At 44.9% G+C, this 20,230-nt stretch overlaps 1 protein-coding gene across 14 annotated transcripts in view; it reads right to left on the reverse strand.

Annotated features, from left to right (window-relative positions):
* Nucleotides 1–20,230, reverse strand: part of DOCK7 (dedicator of cytokinesis 7) — a 96,604-nt gene continuing 76,374 nt past the window's right edge. For 4 of the 14 annotated variants that reach the window (XM_051796292.1, XM_051796275.1, XM_051796269.1 and 1 more), the window contains 17 exons: nt 20,090–20,107; nt 18,216–18,312; nt 17,266–17,400; nt 16,440–16,592; nt 15,775–15,933; nt 15,398–15,498; nt 14,234–14,426; nt 13,791–13,934; nt 12,719–12,850; nt 12,160–12,174; nt 6,980–7,105; nt 5,671–5,760; nt 4,528–4,764; nt 3,551–3,694; nt 2,606–2,712; nt 1,859–2,026; nt 1–581 (listed from right to left, as the gene is read on the reverse strand). In XM_051796292.1, coding sequence (XP_051652252.1) covers nt 539–581; nt 1,859–2,026; nt 2,606–2,712; nt 3,551–3,694; nt 4,528–4,764; nt 5,671–5,760; nt 6,980–7,105; nt 12,160–12,174; nt 12,719–12,850; nt 13,791–13,934; nt 14,234–14,426; nt 15,398–15,498; nt 15,775–15,933; nt 16,440–16,592; nt 17,266–17,400; nt 18,216–18,312; nt 20,090–20,107 — 2,062 coding nt within the window. In that variant the 3' untranslated portion in view covers nt 1–538. Of the gene's footprint in view, nt 582–1,858; nt 2,027–2,605; nt 2,713–3,550; nt 3,695–4,527; nt 4,765–5,670; nt 5,761–6,979; nt 7,115–8,094; nt 10,661–12,159; nt 12,175–12,718; nt 12,851–13,790; nt 13,935–14,233; nt 14,427–15,397; nt 15,499–15,774; nt 15,934–16,439; nt 16,593–17,265; nt 17,401–18,215; nt 18,313–20,089; nt 20,108–20,230 lie in introns of those variants that run through there. The other 10 variants (XM_051796296.1, XM_051796282.1, XM_051796295.1 and 7 more) reach the window with 5 other exon arrangements.

Genomic DNA, 20,230 nt, shown 5'->3' on the forward strand with positions numbered 1-20,230 from the left:
TTTCTCTGAACCTTTTCCCCAGGGATGGTGAGCTCTGAAGTCCAATGCACAGGGAATTAAAGTGTAAACATTCACATATTTAATAGTACCATCAAAATAACCATCATCACTACATTAAAAACTTCCAAAATGCATTTGCGTATGGTCCTAATATAAATTAAATATAGGAACTAAAAGTAAATAAATTTAACATTAAGTAATGCTATAAATAAAGGTAAATGCGTTTAGTGTACCTTTGAGTCATAAAAATGCCTTAAAAAACAGGTAAGTTTACAGCTCATCACCGATACTCTGGATACCACTGCCATGATTTTTTTTTTTTCCAAACATTGTTAAGTCTACATTTGACAATTCATAATGATTTTTGGCCACTGAACACTTTGATGGAGGAAGAAGTGTGAGGGATGTCCAGGATGAAGTCCAAGTTTTATTTCACAATAAAACTTCTTTGATTCCCAGCGCTGATAACAAGGCTCTTTTTCTTTTCAAAACCTTAATTTTTAAGTGCTTTTTTTTTTTATTTTGGTTTTTAACTCGTTTAGATTTCCATTTTGCGAAGGCTCATCCTGCTGAAGGAGTCTCTGAGGGAGAGAAAATACAATGATGAGCTCAGATTTTCCACGGTGAAATAAGCCTCATCAGATGAATGACTCTGTATTTGACTTCCAGTATTTTCTACAAAAATTAACTCCACTGGCATAAACTCATTGCTTTTCCAGTGAATTGTGTTTGGGTTTGGATGTGGTACCATCCAACCACCCAGAAAACTGACAGAAAGTTTAATTCATGTGTACACAAGGGAAGCAGCACAAACCACCTGCCCTACTGAAATCTTATTTAAGTCTTTCAAATACAGATATAAGTGCAATTTTTCAGGAATACGTGGCGTTGGACTAGATGATCTTTGTGGGTCCTTTCCAACTCATGATATTCTATAATTCTCAGGATATTCTATATCACACCTGTATTAGGTTCCCTGCACAGGCTGAATTTCACAAGATTAGATAATAATTACCAAGCCAAAAGTGCTTCTGAAGTTCCCAGCTGAGTAGGGAGGGAAGCACTGGTATTCCCACCATTCCCAGCCAGTGAAAACTGCCTCCAGAGGGCAGCTGAGATAATAGTGCATGATCTGGGGAGAGATTAAAACATCCCAAACCTGGACAGGGAGCGAAGGCCACCTTTTTGATACGGGCTTTGACCTGCTTTATCCATGACCTGCCTCATCCTCTGATCTGCCCAGGGAGGTTGTGGATTCCCCATCCCTGGAAGTGTTCAAGGCCAGGTTGGATGGAGCTTGGAGGAATCTGGAATAGTGGAAGGTGTCCCTGCCCATGGCAGGGGGTGGAACTGGATGAGCTTTAAGGTTCCTTCCAACCCAAACCCCTCTATGATCCTCTGATTCCCTGTGGGGGTTTCATGTTTTGTCTCACTGCAGACAAACAAAAAGCCCAGATTTCACCTTCCTGGCCTTCCAGCATGGAAGACACCAATAATTTTTCCACCCTGCCTGCCCCTGGAGTGCCTCATCCCAGTTTCACTAGGAATAAACCAGTGTCAAAGTCCTGCCACAGTGAGGGTGGTTTTGCATCTAAGAAGAATGGGATGTGGGATGGAAACAAAAAAAAGAATTGTCACAGCCAAAGAACAAAAAGAACCTTGCAAACACCACCTGCCACAGCTGCTGGGAAGGGGATGTGCTCTCAGGCAGGACAGGAGGGGACAGGGATGGACTCAACCAAAAGAGCTACAACTGAAACCAAACAGATGCTGCAGGTTCACTGGGAATATCAGACACCCCGATCCCTGATTTTCCACTCTCCTTACCCCTACTGAGAGAGGAAAATCAAACACCCACCTGTGGCACGTGACTGGCAGCACTGCCTTGTACAGCTGGGGGATCTTCCTGTTTATGAGGGGCTGCAGGGCCTCCTTTAGCCGGTGGTAATTCCGCTCCAGCTCCCGCTGATATTCCTTCTGGTCTGGCCCGATCAGGCTCTTGTTCTTGCGCAGAGCGTCTTCACACCTGGGAAACAAACCCTGTGAAACCTGGGCATGGCTAAAAGGACTTGTTTGCTGCTGATTTGTTAATCTAATAGTACAAAAAAATCCATTCTGTTCTTCTGGGATGACATAAAATCCTTTTCTATCTTGGCTTTTGGGTGACATACACAGCTAAACCTCCTGGTGTCCATGGGGGAAGGAGAGGGTGTCATATTTCCAATTTCCATTTCACTTCCAGAGTGACAACTCCTTTTTCATTGTAATTTACTCTCTAGTTATGTTTATCCTCTCTGAGGAGAAACGAAAAGTTGATCTTCACAAAGCCACTTCCAGTTCCAGAGGATTTAAAGATGGATAGAATCAGGGAATATTAATAAGTAGCAGACTGGGATGTTCATCAGGAACTCCTCTGCTTGCTTGTAATTTAATTAAAGGGTATGAAAGGAACTGTATCAGCAATGCCATTTATTCTGCATTGCCACTGGATCTATTTGCTCAGAACATTTTTATTCCAATTTTTTTTTTTTAAATTTCTGGGTGCTTGTAAAAATGCTGTACTGAGTCTGCAGTTTGCAGGTGGTTTGGGAAGCACATTCCATACCTTTTTGTGAAGTCTTTGAAACAGAGCCGGAGTTTGTTGTGATGTCTGAAGAGCTTTGGATCGTTGGGAATTTCAGACAAGAAAACTTGTGCAACTTCTAATGGTCCCTGTAGGAGCAGAAGTAAAAAAGTGAGTTTCTCAGAACTGTCTGTTGTATCCAATCACAGGAGAAAGCTCATACACGTAGAAACATCCATAAAACACAACATTTCCTTACAGAAAAGCATCTTGAAGACCTGCAGCTGGTAAATCTGGCATAAACCACCAAACATCACGACAACTGAATCTCTTTTAGGCTTTTTTTGTTCTAAATAAAACCCTGCTTTTGGAAAACAGTGTGAGAAACTGCACAGATTCTACACTTGTTTTCCTTTATAAGGACTCCTGACAAAGTTTGCTCAACTCACAACTAAGGCAAAGTTTAAACAATACAGATGGAACCCTGGAAGTGTTTGCCAGCACTGCAAACTCAACCCAGAACTCGGAATTCCAGCTGGTTTTTTTCCAGTTTGTGCATTGCGCTTTACTCATATTCCCTCAGTTTTTCCTCAGTTTTTCTCTGCTCACTCATTAGTTTTGCTTTCCATTTTGTTTGAAACCCACAACAGGACACAAAACTGCTTTCACCCACCAGAGGCTGGCTAACCGAAGGGAAAGCAATAAAACAGGGAGGAGGAGAAGCAGGCAAAAATAAATGTAAGTGCAAGGATGGAGCAGGTAACTGAGTGAAAGATGTCTCTTTCCAGCCACTTTCAACATTTTCAGGACTTCTACTCACGTGGCAAAATCACTGAGACCAGCTGTTCTAGACCTACCAGTGACCTTAAACACATCCCATAGAGTGAATGGGGAAAAAATTCCAAGGTAATTCAGAAATAAGGCACATGCAAGGCACAGAGTGATATGTACCATCCCAGAGTGTCCAGCTTGAACAGCGATCCTCACCTGATTCACTGTGGTACCTACTGATCCCTGCAGCACCATCTGCAGCATCTTTGGATCTGCAGGGTCTTGGTGGGTGGCAAAAGCCAACTCCTGTGTTTTCTTCTGCATGTCCTCAATGGCAACTTCAATGGGCGTCAAAATGATCTGAGGAAGTGGCCAGAACAGAAGATGTGGGTTATGGCTGAGATTGGCAACCAGGCACAGACCTTCAGAAACACCCAGGGCACGGTGAGGCGGCACAACAAGTGGGGGAGGACACCAACAGGACTGACAGTCAGAGCAGATGCAATGCAGAAACAGATCATCTCAGTCTTGTTTTAGTAACATCAAGACCAAGTTTGATTTTTAAATGTGTTTCTGGGTACTCAAGAGCTCTCTGAGACTCTTCTAAGTGGCACTCACGTCCCTTTGGGTCACTGCAGCCAGCAGTTACAGCATTGCCAGTCCCCAGGCATCGTTCATTGTGTCCCAGTGATCACATCTGATCCTGTCCACCCTTGGAAAATTAACTAAGCCATGGATAAATCTCTCTACAAAGCATCAGGGCCCCACTGGCTTAGGGTTGTTGGGGCCATGCAGGTGAGCTGCAACACAGAGCAAAGGACACGTTGATCAAGCAGAACAGAAGGGAGCATCCTGCATTATCACAGAATCATAGAATGGTTTTCCCACATAAAGGGAACTTAAAGCCCATCTCATTCCACAGACAGGGACACCTTCCACTAGACCATGTTGGTCCCAGCCCTGTCCAACCTGGCCTACAAAGCTCACCAAGGGCCCCTGCACGAACCAGCTGCTGTGGGCTAGGGGTGGCAGGGCAGATACATCACTGAATCAGTCTGGGCTTAGTTTAGGTTGAACAGGAGCAGGGAGAAGTTCCTTCTCATAAGCTCAAGATGAAGGTGTCTCCCGCACCGCACAGCCTGGTGCAGCACTCCCCTTCAAACACCAGAATTCCCCAATGGCACCAGCCTCACCTCCTCCTTGTGGATGACGTTGATCCTGGTTTTGATGTAGGGGAAGGCGTGGGACGTGGTGAGGATGGTCTTGCGCTTGAACTGTTCGTGCAGGTCGCCGTGGGCGCGGCCGTCCAGCGTGAAGGGGGTGCAGTACATGAAGCGCCGCAGGTTGTAGTTCTTGTCGAAGTACGTGATCCTGTCCTTCATCTCGTACGTGTCGAAGTAGGGCTCCACGTAGGTGATCTGGATGTAGGCCTGAGGGAGGAGCATGGCTCAGGGCAGGCACACAGCACAGCTGCACTCTGTGTTTAGCACCGCAATACCCCAGCTGGATCTCTGTCCTCCCAAAGCCACCATGGGAAAAAACAGGACTAGTTCTTTTTGCCTTTACTCAGGAAAATCACACTCACACTGACATGACCAGGGGTGCTGGGAGCTGCCCAGCATTTTGTGGACTGGATAAAGCACAGCTCAATGCCCTTCTCCTCTTATGCCCTTCACATCATAGAATCTTAGATGGGTTTGGGTAGGGAGGGACCTTAAAGCTCATCTTGTTCTATCCCCCTGCCATGGGCAAGGACACCTTCCACTAGATCAGGTTGCTCCAACCTGGCCTTGAACACTTCCAGGGATGGAGCAGCCACAGCTTTTCTAGGCAACCTGTGCCAGGGTCTCACCACCCTCACTGGGAAGAATTTCTTCCTGATCTCTAATCTAAACCTTTCCTTGCAGGTAACACCCTGTCCTGAGCCACAGTCCTGCTTCCCAGGCATGCTCCTGTTCTTTCAGCTACACTTAAAGGACATGGCACAAGGATGACAAAATGCTGCAGCTGCACAAAAGCCAGAGGCCAGCGAATGGCAAAGTCCCTCCTTCCCTCCACTCAGCAGAGAGCAGAGAAAGGCAAACACAGCCCAGGCCTCTGCTGGCCTTTCATCTCCTCCCTTCCCACCAACCACTATCAGGGCAGAGAAAGGAATGGCTAATTGTGCATCCCTCTGCTGGAATTATTTTCCCAAACTTTTATCCCAAGCAGTCACAAAACACTAAGTATGTGGATTTTGTGGCCTACTTGGTGAAACTGAGGGCAGGATTTGTCCCACTTCGTTTGCACATATTCAGGACCTGTTCAACTTCTAAACCTGCGCTTTGTGTTCTTACCTTGTTAGGATCAAGTTTACATTTGTCCACAGGGTTTGAGTCTTTAATCACTTCCAGCACATCTTCCCCAAACCGTTCTCCATAAAATCCCTACGACCAAGAGCAAATGAATTGAAATCAAACATCAAATGCATCCTTGAGTGATGGGGGTTGGAGGGACAAAGGCACATTCAGGGGAAGGGAAGCTCCACATGCCTCCGACAGAAGCTGTGCCGGGGTTGAATGTGATCTGCTGAAACTGGGAGAATTCCATCAGTCACATTCCAGGGGCCACGGGAAAAAACAAGCCCTGGAAGGCAGAAGAACTCGGGAGCCTTCCAATGGTGCCTGGTTCTGAACAAGGCATTTGGGTTTGTTGTGTGTCTGTGAGCTCAACGGGACACGGGTCAGTTCGGGGAATCCCGGAGCGTGGCATAGCTGGGCTGGGTGAAAGGCCAGGCTCTGAACTCAGCTTTGTGAGCTTAAACCTCACCAACGCTGCTGCCTTCAGCACAACGTGACACAGCTCAACTGCTGGGAGCAACAACATGACATAGGATTTGTTCCAGCAAATAAACCAGGCCAGGTCTGCCCTCTGGGTCCAGAAGAACGAGGAATGAGGACAAGGAACATGGCACAGCTTGGAGCCAGGCTGCTCAACACCCTTCCTCTCCCACTGGGGATGGCCTCGCACATGCACACAGGAGGGAACAGTCATGGGAACAGGCTCTGACCCATGTGAGTGTCTGAGCAAAGGTTAGTTGGCACAAAACCAGGCCAGACCAAACATGAGATGATCCCTGGGTGGTACCTGCAGCTGCACCCAAGCCACAGTCAGATTAACCAGAGCAGCCTTTGTGTGTCACAGCTGAAACAAACTTCGGACCTGTGATGTCCCACCTCAGGGGCTTGGAAATTCAGACACCTTAGAGGATTCAATCTCCACAAGCAGAGAAACATGATGTGAAGGCAACAAAATGACAGAAAATGCTATATATTCTGAAAGTCAGATCACAAAAGGCATCTCAGCCTCTTTCCAAGCCTATTTCATCCCATTCATACTGACTTGCTGAACATATGCAAACATATGATAATATGATGCACTACAAAGTCTGGGAGGATCATATTGGGTCTGCAGCTCTTGTGCAGGAATTCCTGTGGAATTCTTCTCACTTTACTCCTCCTGCAGAGGTGGCACCGGCAGGAGGACAGGGGACACCAGACCCATCTCTGGGCCATTGCACAGGGCCATGCAAACTGCTTTGCCAAGAGACTGCTCCTATTAAACAGCTGATGGAAACCAGTTAAACTGCCAGTTAAATCATCTCACCTCAAGCCGATGGGAAATTTCAGCCAACTTGGTTATTGCAGGTTCCTTGTAAACAAACTCTTGCTCATCCAGGTCTCCAAACTTAGTTCCATAAAAACCAACTCGGAAGTAGGTGCCAAACATCCTCTTTCCATCCTAGACATGAAGAAACAAGAGGTTATTTCAGGGTGGAGACACACACACCCTCAAGCACAGCTGCAGGCAGGCTCCTGAATTTATGCCAAATAAAAAAGAAATTAAAAAAACAAGGGAAAAAATTAGAAAGAAAGAAGGGAAAGAAAAAACACACCTGAAAATCAGCATGGATGCACTTAGCAGCAAACACCGCAATGAAATTATAAACTAACATGGAATTACATGGATCAGTTATGACCATTAGCCCAACCCTGCAATGACTTCTCACAGCCCAGGAGGAGCCTGGAGGTGTCCCCATGGAATCATGGCCCTTAAAGCTCATCCAGTTCCACTCCCTGCCGTGGACAAGGACACCTTCCACTATCCCAGGTTGCTCCAAGCCCCATCCAACCTGCCCTTGAACACTTCCAGGGATGGGGCAGCCACAGCTTCTCTGGGCAACCTGGGCCAAGGCCTCACCCCCCTCACAGGGAATAATTTCTTCCCAATATCCCATCTAAACCTAATCTCTTTCAGTTCAAGAAGTGTCAAATGTCTCTGCGGAGCAGCCAAAGGCAAGTCCCTTCGCTGGGGTGATTATTCCAGGCTCTCCAAGCCCTGTGGAGACACCCTGAGCCTGTAGGCACAGGAAAGCCCAGCTGGTGCCATCCTGCCAGGGAGGACACTGCACACAGACCCGCTGGAAAACACCCAGTACCAATTACCCCCATAATCCACTCTCCAGTAATTGCAGGATTGGGCTGAAGCCAATGTCCAGTTCACTCACACACACACACACAAGTGCTTTTTAACCAGCATTTCAACTGGGAGGTGTTACACTCTCCTCTAGTAACTACTGTCTAGGAGAGAGGGCCAAAGTCACTCCTGGTGAAAGCAGATGCAATCCCGTGTCATGTACCTGCTTCCACGTGAGCCAGTGGTGAATTTGGCCCTGAAACGCAACAGAAGTAGAGAAACAAGAAAGATTTTTGCTGGAAAGAAAATCTGATTAGGAGAGAGAGAGAGAAGAAAAATGCTTTAAAATTAAATACACCTTTGCTTTTGTTAAAAAAACTCAGTGCATGCACAAACCAGGAATGCCTTTCAGCAAGAAACTCTAAAATGTTCACCTTTACTCTCGTGAGAAAGTGTGATGCAGTTTAGAATGCTCAGTGTTCCTGATCTGGGAGAGATTTGGGCTTTAAGCAGCCCTTACAGGTGTCCTGGCTGCTGGGTACTGTTTGATTTGAGTATTTTGCTATGGCAAAACTGGTCCCTTGTGGTGATGGTGAATATGATCTATGGAAGGCAAAGAGGATAGATAAGCCAAACTAAAATAAAAAAACCCTCAGGTAAACTCCAGACTGGAAAAAGCACTGTCATGGCAAGCCACTGACTTCTCCTGGGCTGGAGGAAACTCTGGAGCAAACTGGAACACCATGCTGTAGGTGCCTGAGGTCCAAAAACTTCCACTTCAGAGCTGGGCATTAGTGAGCTCTGCCCTCCTGAAGCCACTTGGGATAAACAGCAGCCCTCATCCCAAAAAAACACCACCTGGCTCTGCCCAGGCTCCCTGGACCCCTGCTCTAGCCCATCCCTCCTGCAGAGAGGGGCTCTTATCCAGCCCCACCTGCCAATGCAGACTGCAGGGTTTCATACACACCCCAGGATCCCAGGAGCACCTCCCAGGGTGTGAACTCCTGCTGCAAAGTTGTTGCTGTTTTATTGGAAGTGGCAGCTGGCAACATCTAGTTGCTATTTCCCTGGACTCCCTGCCTTTGTCCAGCGTCCATCCCTCTGGACCCACGAGCAGCCTACTGAACCCTTTTTACTCATCAGTGTCTTTTCAAAGCCACAGTTTTGGATAATTTTATCCACACTTAAATTCCTCAACGCCCAGCCTTTCCAGCTTCCTGGACTATCTATTTTCTTCCATCTCAATATTGCAGGCAGAGGGCTGTGATTCCAGGGCTCCTTTGTCAAAGTAATTCCCAAGGTAGCACCTGCTGGAAGGTGTTCCTGCTCATGGCAGGAGGTTGAAACTAAGTGGTTTTAAAGGTCCTTTCCATCCCAAACCATGCCATGATTCCATGTCTGCCTGAGGGGAACTGCCATATGAAACAGCTCCCCAAACCTTACACAAGGCTTGGATGTGCTCCTCATAGAAGTTGGGGGGGATCCTGCCCCAAACCATGGGCATAGGGTGATGGAGGACACACTGCTCTTCTAATTCATGAGCTTTTTCCTACTTGGCAAGTGCTTATCAGGGCATGAAGCATTTGCAGAACCTGGTCCCTACAAGTATCTGCCACGTGGCCACCTGCCCAGGCAGCTGCACTGGCTTTTCCTGGTAAATCCAGGTGCTCAACTCAGTTATGAGGATCCCAGGGAGAAGAACCAGCAGTGAAGAGCACTGTTACCCCCTGATGTGACTCATGTTGGGAACCTGTGCCTGCAAACAAATTCCTTTGGGGAGCAAACACATACAGACCACTCCATACCTCCCATGGACACTCAGAAGCTGCCAGTTCCCTGAGATCAGGAGAGCTCAGTTCCATCCTGGCACTGGGAATAGGAGATGGCTCTGCACTGGGATCTTTGATACTTATCCAATACCAAAGTCTTTCCAGCCACAGCAGTGAAAACTAAACAAATAACAATACTCCCTGGCTTTGCTTCTGACAAGAGCTAAAAATGCAGATATGAGGGAGGAATTATTAAAAGCATTGTATCTCCTATTATTTTATCAAAAATAATAGGACTTTGGGAGGAGAGGAGAATGAAGGTGAACACTGAATAGCCATCACACAACTGGCAGAGCAGATAACAGCCACCATGACTTATGAAGGTTCATGATTTGTTATTATGCATGGTAAATACCTTTCCAAATTGCTGGGAATAAAGTTTTAGGGTTATCTCTTGCACAAACACAAAAAGCTTTGCCAACAAGATTTAAAAAAACATCAGATGCAAGAATGATCATCTGCTTTCTTCACTGAGACCAAGACTGCAGCAGCTGCCTGAAGGGTGTAGGAATAAAAGTAACTCCTTCAAAATGCAGAATCCAATCATCTTTACCAAACTCAGCAGTTATTTCCTTCCTCAATTTTAAGTCAAGGTCCTCTGCAGTGTTGCCAACTACTACGAGTCTTCCAATATTGGCTTTTTTGAAATTATTAGCTCCTGTTATTCAATGGCAACCTCCCCCTGCATGCCTTTAAAAGCACTTCTAAATTCTCATGAAAAGACTTTTCCTAACTTTTCTAACTGGAAAGTATTAATTGAAAATTATAAGTAATGAAAAGAATTAATTCAACATTTACTCAATGAACAAACACACAAACTCCACCACTTGGTGTGTTCAAGGAGAGCTCAGAAATGCTTTGGTGACAGACTTGGGATATTTTAATTCCTGCAGTTGGCAACACTACTGTCCTTGTGACACGAGGGGGTCCTGCTGTTGGCATAGCTCTTTGGTAAAATGAAATTGGGGCTTCCACAGTGTAAAACAAAAAACAAAAAGGGGGGGAGGGAAGAGAAAGGGGAAAAAAATTCCACAAGTAGGAACTTACCACAACAGACAATAGTAAGAGTGGGGAGGAGGGTCAGCAACCAGGGCAATAGAGGAGAAAACAGAAAGTATTTAATTAGGGAAATTCCAAAAAACAAACAAGCAGCAAATTGGCAGCAAATAAATTTTAAAATAAAAAAAAAATAAAAGGGCGAGCATCAATTAAAATATTTAAAATAAGGAAAAAGGGCAAAACATGCAACAAACCTGAAAGCTACAAAGCACAAAGGTCAGAAAAAGTGTGGCAATGAAGGAGCACGATGACAGAGAAGAACTGAAACCACAGGTGTCTTTTACCATGCAGTAAAACATGACCAAGTGATGTTAGAATCATAACCAATGGCAGGAGTTTCTCCAGGGGTCGATTTAGGGGCAGACTAATAAAATAGATGCTCACAGGCCTCCACTTTTATTGGCTATTGAACATATTTCCATCATTTACACCCCTACAACAGGTACTCTGGGCTGCTGTGCTGCCTTGTCTGCTGGGACCTTTCATGGGAATAAGGAAATGATTTACAGGGCCAGCCCTTAAGTGTCAGGGTTTATTTTTAATTTCATTTTTCCTAGGCTGGAATTAAAGCTGACATTCAGACATCATCAGCCCAAATTATTTATATCCCACATCAAAGACCTGTGGTCTCAGCCCCAGTTCACTCAGTGTGGGCTTTAATGCTCTCCTGTGGTGCAAACCTGGAGTGAGATGGCCTAAAATGAGTTGCCTGATTCACAGAAAAGCAGAGCTAAACTGGAAAGATGAAGCCTAAGCAAATATCATCATATTCACAGAACATTTTAAATGTCTTCTGAGACTTCTCCATGGTCATGTACCCACTGTGTCACTGGGGGTGGAGTCAAACTGGTTCCGCAGATAAAACCAACTGCTTTGTCTATTTCTAACCCAAAAATGTGGTTCTCGTGGTGTATTGTCATTGAAATGTGAGCAAATAGCCCCTGCAAAAATGAAGGCAGCAAAACTGACCCCAGTTAACACAACTGAGCTATTTGGTTGCCAGATAAACCACCACATAACAAATTGATTAGTCTTAGGTGAACAGAACAAAGCAGTTTCTCCTCTGAGAAAAGATCTGCACCTGCAGGAAACCAGGTTTGTGTCTTGGTACCTCTGAGCATTATTGCTTAAATCGACCCCTGTGGGTGGGGTGAAAACATGGTATGGAGGGATGATATTCTGTGTCAATGCTGATGGAAAGAAATATAAACAAATTATAAAAACAAACTAGTGATGATACAGTGGCTCATTCACCAAAGAACCTCATTAGTGGAATACGTCAGCATCCATGCACTACCTACAGCTGCTTATGAAGAATTTCCTACTACAACCACAGTTTATTGGTATTTCTTTGGTTAATGAATTGTTTTAACAGCAGACAGCAACAGAAATACCCACAACTAGCACATGTGGGCAAGCGTTGGCGTGAGTCATCTGGAGAATCTATTAGTGTTCTTTACTAACTAAAATGGAGTTACCTACCTCCCAGCCAGTACTCTGTGTAATGAAAAGTAAAAAGGGCATGTCACAGAAACCAAAAAAAAAAGAATTTCAAAGGCCAAAACACGACCATCAAAGTAAGCACTATAAACCTGCAATGGTTCCAATTATTATAAGTCATGCATCCAAAGAAGGACACCCAGTCTCTCACCAAATGCCCCTAAGTTGGCGGGTTTTGCACCATCCCAGTTTAGAAAGGTTCCCTCAGTATTTATCTACCATACGAATAGACAAATAAAACCCCCAGGCTAAAGGTAAGACATGCAAAACATAGTTTAAAATAACTCTGAAAGGATAAACTGACAGATGACTGGAATTTTTAACTCTTGGATAGTTCTGAAGTTACAAAACTTGATTTGTGATGTTCTCTCACGTTAAATGTCCAGAGAGAAAAAATCCTGTCAGTGATCCTTGTATTTACTGTGGATCACCATCTGACAATTCTTGTGGAATCTGATTACAATGGTTTTTCATTTTACTCGCACTGAGCATTTGAGGTTTCCTCACAATTCATCCTGCAACTGAAAATTCAAACCATTACCTGGTGAACAATCTTGCTGAAAGCTTCCTGCAGTTTACCATGAATAGTAGATAACTTCTTGGCATCTCTGTTGGCTTCATGAATAGGAATAAGGACTTTGTAAACCTCATTAACTGCTTCATACATGCCAGCCTACAAAAATAAGGTCCATCAGATTGCTCCATCAATTCAACAGTCAGACTAATTCATACTACCAGCATTTAAATGATAAAACTGCAAAATGAAAAGGTGGCTTAGACACCACTGTGGTGTAATCAGCATCTTTTCTTAAAATATACCCAGATATGAATGGAATAAAATCCTAAGTTACCCTTGAAACCAAGAGCCTACTGCATTTCACACTGCTACTATTAAATAGGATTATTAACATAACCAATCCTGGGATATTTTGGATGGATATAGGCACAAGAGCATAACAAGCTACATAGGATCCTAACCAAATCTATGGGAATTAAATCTGGAAGCTTAAGTGCACACTACAGCTCATTCTGTTCAGAGCATCTTCAACCTGTGTGACTTCTGCATCCACTTGTGCTGCTCCACTAGATGGGCTTTGGGAAGTTTCCTTAGGATCTCTCTCAGGGAGGGAATCCAGCCCATAGCAGACAACGCATTGAGTGGCTTAGCCAGACCACAGCAGGAATTCCAGGTCTTTGCCCTGGAGTTATTGCTGCTTGTACTTAAGCGCACTGAATGACACTCCATATTGTGCAGTGGTAAATAATTCACTCACTTTCCTTGCTTTCTGGACACACTACTCCCATTCACACAAGGCTCTCATCCCACTCTTTCGGAAGAGAGGGAAAACGACTATGGCCTTTCTTCCTACTGTGAATTTCCAAATGTGCTGAGAGAAGGGAAGGACACTGGGAAAACACCGAGGCCTCCTGGTCCTAGATCCCATCCTTTGCACAGAGGGTAAACCAGGCTGTCTTAAACAACTAAAACTCCTAATGCTCCATGCATATTGAGCATTTACAATAGAATTAAATACTCAGAGAGAAAACATTTTCCTTCATAATGCCCAGCAGTGTGAGCTTGTTGAAGAAGAGAAGAAATTAAAGTCTTCTACCATGGAGAAAGATGCTGCAGCCTGTTCCAGCAATCCCACCAGACCAGCTTCTGTAAAATACTTCCCAGAACAGATTCCTTCTTCATCTGGTGATACAACATCATCGGAAACTGCTGACTCTTCCAAAACATTGGAAGATATGTTCTGAGGAGATATAATAGATAAAATACTTTTACTCAGTTTAAACAGTTTTCAATTTTTTGAAAGCCAGCTGATTTTTAGTCAAATCCTAGAATTTTTATAGACGCAGCTTTCCATTTTTATAGAGAATATACATAAAATATAGCTTTCTATTTTTATAGAGCAGCATATTATTCATGCAACAAAACTGAGTAAGCGCAGTTCACGTAGGTTAGCACAGGAACACCTGGCACATGGAGATACTTTGTACCTCAGCAGCAGGTGACAAACTCCAGAAATCCATTACAGAGGGTAATTCCCACCTGAAATGTAACACAGCCTACAGGGAGGTATTTTCTGTCTTCCAGCATGCTGAGATACTCAGCCACCAGGGCTGCGGAGTGGACCAGGCACTGGGCGGACTCAGCGTGGTTGCTCCTCTCGGAATGTTTCCCAGCCATGTTCTGCAGCCAGGTCAGGCGCAGGTCGGGGGAGTTCTGGTAGCCCTTTGCAATCCTGACGGAAAAGAAAACCTCTGTGATTTCATTTACTTCCCTTTGAGCCAGCATGGTACCTCAGCACATTTTTTTCACGCAGTACCTAAGTTACTTCTGCTAAAATACCAACCACCCTCAGTGCTTGGCTCTCTAGGAATACATGAGGTAAGAAGCTGTGTAGATGGAAGGTTACCCTAAACTGTAGATTTTTGAGCCAGTCAGTGGGGGGGAGCAATTGGAGCCTGGATGATGCTGAAGCTCTTGACCAAAGCCCACATTTCACCTGGACACTGGTATTAAGCCAAAGGTGTGGCACAATCAGAGCAGACCTGCCTGGCTGCTTATGACAAAACCTCTGCTGACTTCTGAGAAGCCTTCAGGGCCCTTTGTGCAGACAACATCATCAAAGTTGGTGATTGGGATCTTATTATGGTTCTGGAACATCTTTTGCATATAGAAACCATCATATGTACCATCAAAAAGTCTCCTGTCCTGTTCCTCTCCTAGCAGGTCCTGGAAGATCCTCAAGATTTCCCTGATACAAGCAGGGAGAGTTGTCTTTACTCAGGTGGAGGATGAGATTGTCAGGGATTTCTGGGGACTGGAAACTATTTTTATCCAAGATAAGCTACTTAAATACCAACCAAAACCTATCAACACCACATTCAAACACAACAGACAGGTTTGTGAGCACTGAGACCCAAAACTGCTCCAAAAACAATTCCTGTAAGAGCTCAAATGTGCAACACCTGAGCCCAAACCCAAACAACAAGTAGCTGTGTTGTTTTCAGGTAAAATATGAATCATGGTGATCAGTTTAAAACAGGACTAAATTCAAAGTAAAATAATTGCTAATAAAATAAAAGTAATCAAAGCTCACAGCAACACCAACACTTCATACCGTGAATACAGGAGTGCAGTAGGTAGTAAGGCTTGTTCAAACAGCATGTGGAGCACTGACATCTACTGTCCCTACAGTGCAAACTCTACCTGTACATCAGGTCAATCAGCATTTCTGGATCTTCCTGGTGCTCCTTCATTTTAACTGTGTCCGAGAGGATCATATGGAGGTTGAACACTAGATCCTGGACCTGTGAAAAATACACTGTTTTATTAAGTGGCAATGGGAATTGAGCTACACACTGTTCTGTGAGGACCACATTTACTCTGAATCTTTGTGTGTTTGCATTTTGTCAGAATTAATCAAAAGACCTGGGCTTTATGTACTTACATGATTAAAAAAAAACAAACAACAAAACCAAACCCTTCCTCAGGGAATGCATGCAAATTCCAGTTCTAGATGGAGGCCTAAGCACAGCCTGTTAATAAACTATATGTTAACACCTCTTGCGGTATATGTCTTTTACCTGGTCAGGAAATGTTGTCTCCCTAAGTTCCAGATCTTCTTCAGCATATGTCAAAATGGTCTTCAGGGAACGTCGCAAAAATTCTTCATTGAAGTTCTGGGATGTCCCCACCAGGGATGAGAGAGACATGGTCACCTGCATTTTCACTCTGGCAAAATTCTGCAACAGAGATATTGTTATTATTCCAGCAACCTGGAGACATTGCAGCATCAGTGCTCTGGCCATGGTGCTCTCCTCCTGACAGAGGCCCGATACAGATAATTCCAGTTTTGCAAAAAGGGCTGTTTCAGAGCATTGATTAAAATAAACCTCTGGTGCTGCCAACCTTCATAATCTGGTGACAGCATTATTTAGCTCCAGACAAAGGGTCTCCAGCAAAAGATTTCGTTTCCTCTCCTGCATGCTCTCCTCTCACACACACTGAAGAGGATGATGTTCAACTCCCTCTCCTGTTGCAGCCTTGATTCCAGGAAGTTGCTTTCGTTTTGGTCTATCCTAAAAACTGGAGTCATTGTTACCTTGCTGCTATCCATCCCCTCACAGTCCCTGGGCCCAGAACCAAGGTGTTCCCCCAATTCTGCTACTCCCTGTGGGGGTCTGTAACCAAAGCCAGCAGCCCCCAGTCCCCTTATGTGCAATAACCCAGTGAAGTGTAGGATACTCACGTTCCCAATCTCGAAGTTCTGCCTCATCAGGAGGTACAGGGAGGCACTTGCGTGGGACCGGATGGTGCTGATGCTGCTGCTGCAGTGCCTCAGGAGCCTCAGGCACAGGTCTGCACACTGCTCTGTCTCCTCTTCAAACAGCAGCTCAGGGAACTGGGACATAGCACAACAGGAAATCAGAGCTTGGACAGACAGGAACAAGCACTCGGACACAAAGGCCAGGGCGATCCTCAGCGAGCACACACTGGAATTAGAGCAAGCCCTATGTCCTCTGTTTTGAGGGGAATGATGATAATTTGAATCACTTCACTTTACAGTAAGGCAAAGCAGACTGGCAGCACTGGAAGGCAACCCATTCTACCTCCCTCCCCAACTTGCTCCTACCTCTACGCCCTAAGACCGATATACATCACTTCCAGAAACTCAAGCTTAAAATTTTTCAGCTTTTACCAGCACACCCACAAAGACTAGGACCTTGTTTTTATAGGCCCAGTAAAATAAATCCATTCTAAGTGAGATTTGTACAGCTTAAATCCCACTTGTGCCTTGTGATTCCTACTGACCAAGTGTCTCTGCCCACTCACCCAGCAGGAACCCAAAGCCCACTTGGGGTGTGTGATCTGTACCTTTGTGTGCAGATTAAACCCCAAATGCATAAATTTTGATAATGAAAACCAATTTATCAAACCCCAGACCATGCTTCCTGAAAAACAATACTGCAAAAAATAATAACTGCTTGGTGATGTGACCCCCATGCAAAGGAAGGAACAGTCCCATCCTCCCTCAGTGCTGTCAGGATATATTACAGCATCCACAGGGAATTCACCTTTGAGACCAAAGCTCTCTGTGTGGCAAAGCAGTGTTGGAGGTAAAGTGCACTTTGGTTGCAGGCCATGCTGTGCAGGAGCACTTTCAGCACCCCACCAAGGATACTCTCTTTGGACTCCGTCACAGAAACAGTCTGAAAAGGGAAACCAAGATTTGCATGAGCAAAAATGAACCTCCTGTGTGTGTTTGTGTGTACAAGAGAGAGAAAATAGCTCTGAGAAAAAGCCCTTTGGCACGGAGAAATTGCCCATTTAGCCACATTCTGAACCAACCCCCAGGTAATGAACACCTGACTCGTGGATAAAGCTGATGGAATGATGACTCTTTCTAGCTGATGAGGTTCTGACCTTCAGGGACCTTGCTGGACTAGAGGGAGAGGTCATAGCTGGATTATTCAGGCACAAGGTGCAATCCTTGGGATTCCTGGGTCTCTCTGCAGATCAGAAGTGGATTTGTAAAGTGTGCTCCTGACTTACTCCCAGCCCGTGCCCAGGTTTCATTTGTACAGAAAGGGGACAAAGCTGCCACATGTCCTCACTCACCTGTGCACACAGACCAAGTGGCCTGGAAGCTTTTCTGCACTGTGCAAAGGGAGTACAGATACAGAAGGCTGATCTAGAATCTCATGACTTGAGGTAGATTTAGGGCAGAATAGGGCAGGACTTGGAAAATTTCATAGTTCATTACTGAGTTTTTGAATAACTATTTCCTACACTACAAAAAGGAAACAACTTTCAAAAAGGCTGAAGAAAGGTATTGCAATGTAAAACCAGAGTGTTACAGGCTGGGATTAGGAGAGGCATTACCCTTTTCCTGCTGCAGCAGAGCAGCTGAACAGTTCTGATGGTTCTCAGACAGTGAAGAGCAGTAAGAAGGTTTTGTTTAATAAACTGCTGCCTGCCCAGGTATCACAACGTCATTACATCTCTATTTTCTAATCATCCTTACCTGTACAACTATCTCTAGTGTATCCAAAATTATCAGATTGGCTTCCGTTGCAAGATTTCCATCAATAAGTGCCTCGTGTTCTATCTCTGCCCTTGATCTAATCAGAGGAAAGAAAGCAATAAAATTACTTTCTGATCAAGAAGTAGACAGTAAATATTTTCCAGTCAAAAATGTTTTCTCGTGAGCAGGAAATTCCCAGTTATGATTTGTATATTTATTACTGGACAACACTATGAGGATATTTCAATGCACCCACTGAGAGGACAGGAAGAAAGACTCAGTTTTTTACATATACAAACTTACACAGGTTTTACGTTCATCATGCTTGGAGAGCTCACACTGCTTTCTGACTTTGTCACTCTCCCAGGGACACAACAATGGTTAAAACCCAAGTCCAACTCAAGACTAGTTTAGTAGCATCGTTAGGCATGCGACAGCACAACCAGGAACAGAACATATGGCTTTAAGCTATAGGCTATGGACACAAGGTGGTGCTACACGAGCTAGTAAACTGCACTTACACTGGGTGCAGCACAGAGTGCAGACTGCCAGGGTGCAATCTTATCTGTTCAACCTACATTCCATCTAATTCCTGAAGAATAATTTCCTCTCCAAGGAAAAGGACACAGTTTTGCTGTTCCATGCCAGGTACTCACTTTCCTGGAAAGCCTTACGAAGTTCATACACCCACTCACACCTGTGGCTCCAGGAATTCAGCAGCAACACTTCATTCCAGTGGCACCAGCTGCACTGGGCAGAGATCCAGTTGTGTATTTAAAGAGTCCAGCTCTGGCCTGCCCTGCCACAGGTGCCATCTCTGACAGACTCGTGCCAGACCAAATCCCAGCAGGAGGGTGACCCATGGGAATGACAAAATCCAAGTAAAATACACAACTCAGAGAGTGGTAGCTGATTTGGCTCCCTGCCACACTCCGTTTCCTTCCTCTGGGAGCTGGATCGCACACCCAGGATCTCCAGAGCAGGAAGGCTTGGGGCCTGGCCCTACACAGAATAATACCATCTGCATAAAATTACACCACCCGCACAATTCTTGGCAGGAAAAGTCTTGTTTATGAGGTTTCACAGGGCCAGGCTCTACCTATGTACACAAGACACGCAGACCCACAGGAGGGGAGTGGGAAGGACCCAGGTCACAGCAAGCAAGGGTTAGAAAGCAGGTCTACAGAGTTATCTAAGCAGCTAATTTTGTGAGGTGAGATACCATCCTTTGACCATCAAAGTATTCCACAGCTGTTAAAACACGTAGGTGAGATCCTTCTGGGAAGGAGAGGGCTCAAATCCAGTGTCAGCAGTGAACTGATGAGTTCTGCAGGTCAAATTTTAATCAGGTGTAACTCTGCCCACAGCTCTGGAATTTGTATCTACATCACTTCATCAGAAGGCTGAAACACTCTGGTCATTTGGCTTTCCCAATGCCTCAACAGGACTGGAGCCTTTCTTTCTACTCTACGAAGAATCAATGTCTTCAAGGATAAAATTTGGCTCGATCTCCATCCGGGCTCTGAGGACCCCATTCCTCAGTTTCTTCAGAGCTTCACTTGGACTGATATTGCTTTCCTAGGATTAGGAACAATTCTTTTGCTGGGAGGATGGAGGTTGCAGGTTGCAATTTGAGGGAACAGAAAATGTGCACAGCGAAGCTCAACCACAACTCCTGAGCCCTCCAGATTGAACCACACCAAGAGAGGGAATTTTAAAGGAAACGGGTGTAATAAGCAAAAAGAGCTCATTCCAATCAGTTGCACACACACACTGAAAACTTCTGCCAAGCATCACAAACAATGCTGTGATGATTGAGTCTGCAGATGTACAAAATGGCAATTTATAAGAACTGCACACCAATGCTACAGTACCTGGCTGGTTTGTGGCTTCTAAAAGCACAGCACATGTGGAAAAACAATCAAAGTGATGGATTAGGACAGGAAAGGAAAGCGAGCTTTGAGAACTCCAGAATGTTCTTATGGAATAAAGGAAATATGACATGAGATATATAT

Source organism: Manacus candei, unplaced genomic scaffold, assembly GCF_025592945.1.
Source record: "Manacus candei isolate 608988 ecotype Guabito, Panama unplaced genomic scaffold, ASM2559294v1 h1tg000005l, whole genome shotgun sequence".
Taxonomy (NCBI): Eukaryota; Metazoa; Chordata; class Aves; order Passeriformes; family Pipridae; genus Manacus; species Manacus candei.